The 1,239-nt window shown below is 37.4% G+C and overlaps 1 protein-coding gene across 38 annotated transcripts in view; it reads left to right on the top strand.

The window, feature by feature from the left end:
- The window catches only part of LOC128248352 (retinitis pigmentosa 1-like 1 protein), a 157,439-nt gene that overhangs the window by 17,352 nt on the left and 138,848 nt on the right, over nt 1–1,239 (top strand). For 33 of the 38 annotated variants that reach the window (XM_052969587.1, XM_052969491.1, XM_052969576.1 and 30 more), the window contains exon 6: nt 215–292. The exons of the other annotated variants lie outside the window; for them this stretch is intronic. In XM_052969587.1, the coding sequence (XP_052825547.1) occupies nt 215–292 (78 nt within the window). The remainder of the gene's footprint in view (nt 1–214; nt 293–1,239) is intronic. 38 annotated transcript variants of the gene reach the window in all.

Raw genomic sequence — 1,239 nt, 5'->3', positions numbered from 1 at the left:
TTCCACAAATTACATGATTTTGAGCGGGCATCTGGTTCATCATCATCATTGATTCATTTCATCAGGTGATACTGCATTATTGGATGTATCAGAGGGATGTGAATCCCTTCTTACCAGTATGAAGGCAAATATTCAAATAACAAAAAGAAAAAGATCTTTAAATATTTAGTATTAAAACTTCGAATAATAACTTTCCTCCATTTCAATTTTCTAGAATTCGAAGAGGATACGATACCAGACGAGTTAGAACCTGAGGCTGAGGAGACAGAGAATTCTGAACTGGAGACACTAGGTATGAATTGCGTTTGCATATTTACAGATACATATATGTACTTGGTAGGGGGAGGTAGGTGATGAGAGTACAGGAAGAAATGGTAGTAATATGGGGATGGAGGTGTGTGTGGTGGTGCTGGATTTATTTGCCATTCATTCAGCCGATTTAAGGATGGTAGTACATCTTTTTGTTCTATTTCATTCAAGAGGTAACTCTCCTCAATAAATTCTGAACCCATCAGGTGGTCAGCTGCTATAGAGTGGGGTTTGTTGACCGAATTGATTAATACTGCCCTCTTATGGTGATCTTTTCACTGTCTTAGTTGTAATAGTGTGTATCCAGTGGCGGCCTAAGGGGGCCCACCCGCAACTACAATGCTATCATTTAATTTTTTTTGTTTGTTAAATGTATTCTTTTCAACTGTCTACAAACACAGCTAGGCTGAAATAATTAATGCATTCTTCCAGGAGTGAATAAAAAATTCTCAAACTTGAGGAGATGGTCCCCCATATATGGATTCTAATGGCGCAGGGGCTCACTTGCCATCGGGCAAGCTCGCAACCTGGCCAGTCCGCCACTGTGTATCATCTTAAACATTGGTATTTTCGTTTATTTGTTTGGGTTCCTTCATTATTCTATAATTTCTTACTTCTTTTCAAAATATTTTTTCAATATATACATCAGGTCATCCCATAAGTTCTGTCCGAATTTTGAATAAAGAAAACAAGTAATCAAATGTTATATCTAATTGAAATTTAATCATCAATGTATTTTCCCTGATTATCTATGACTTCCTTCCATCTATTTACAAGCTTTTTAATCCCATCAATGTAAAACTCTTTTGGTTTCAAAGCAATGAACTCAGAAATGTCAGTTTCGACCTCCTCCTGGCTTGCGAAAGTTATGCCCCCCAAATGATTCTGTAAACTACGAAACAAATGGTAGTCTGAAGGAGCAAGGTCGGG

Source organism: Octopus bimaculoides, chromosome 1 (assembly GCF_001194135.2).
Source record: "Octopus bimaculoides isolate UCB-OBI-ISO-001 chromosome 1, ASM119413v2, whole genome shotgun sequence".
NCBI lineage: Eukaryota > Metazoa > Mollusca > Cephalopoda > Octopoda > Octopodidae > Octopus > Octopus bimaculoides.
Note: the sequence above shows the minus strand (reverse complement) of the source record. Positions and strands in the feature narration are given on the sequence as shown.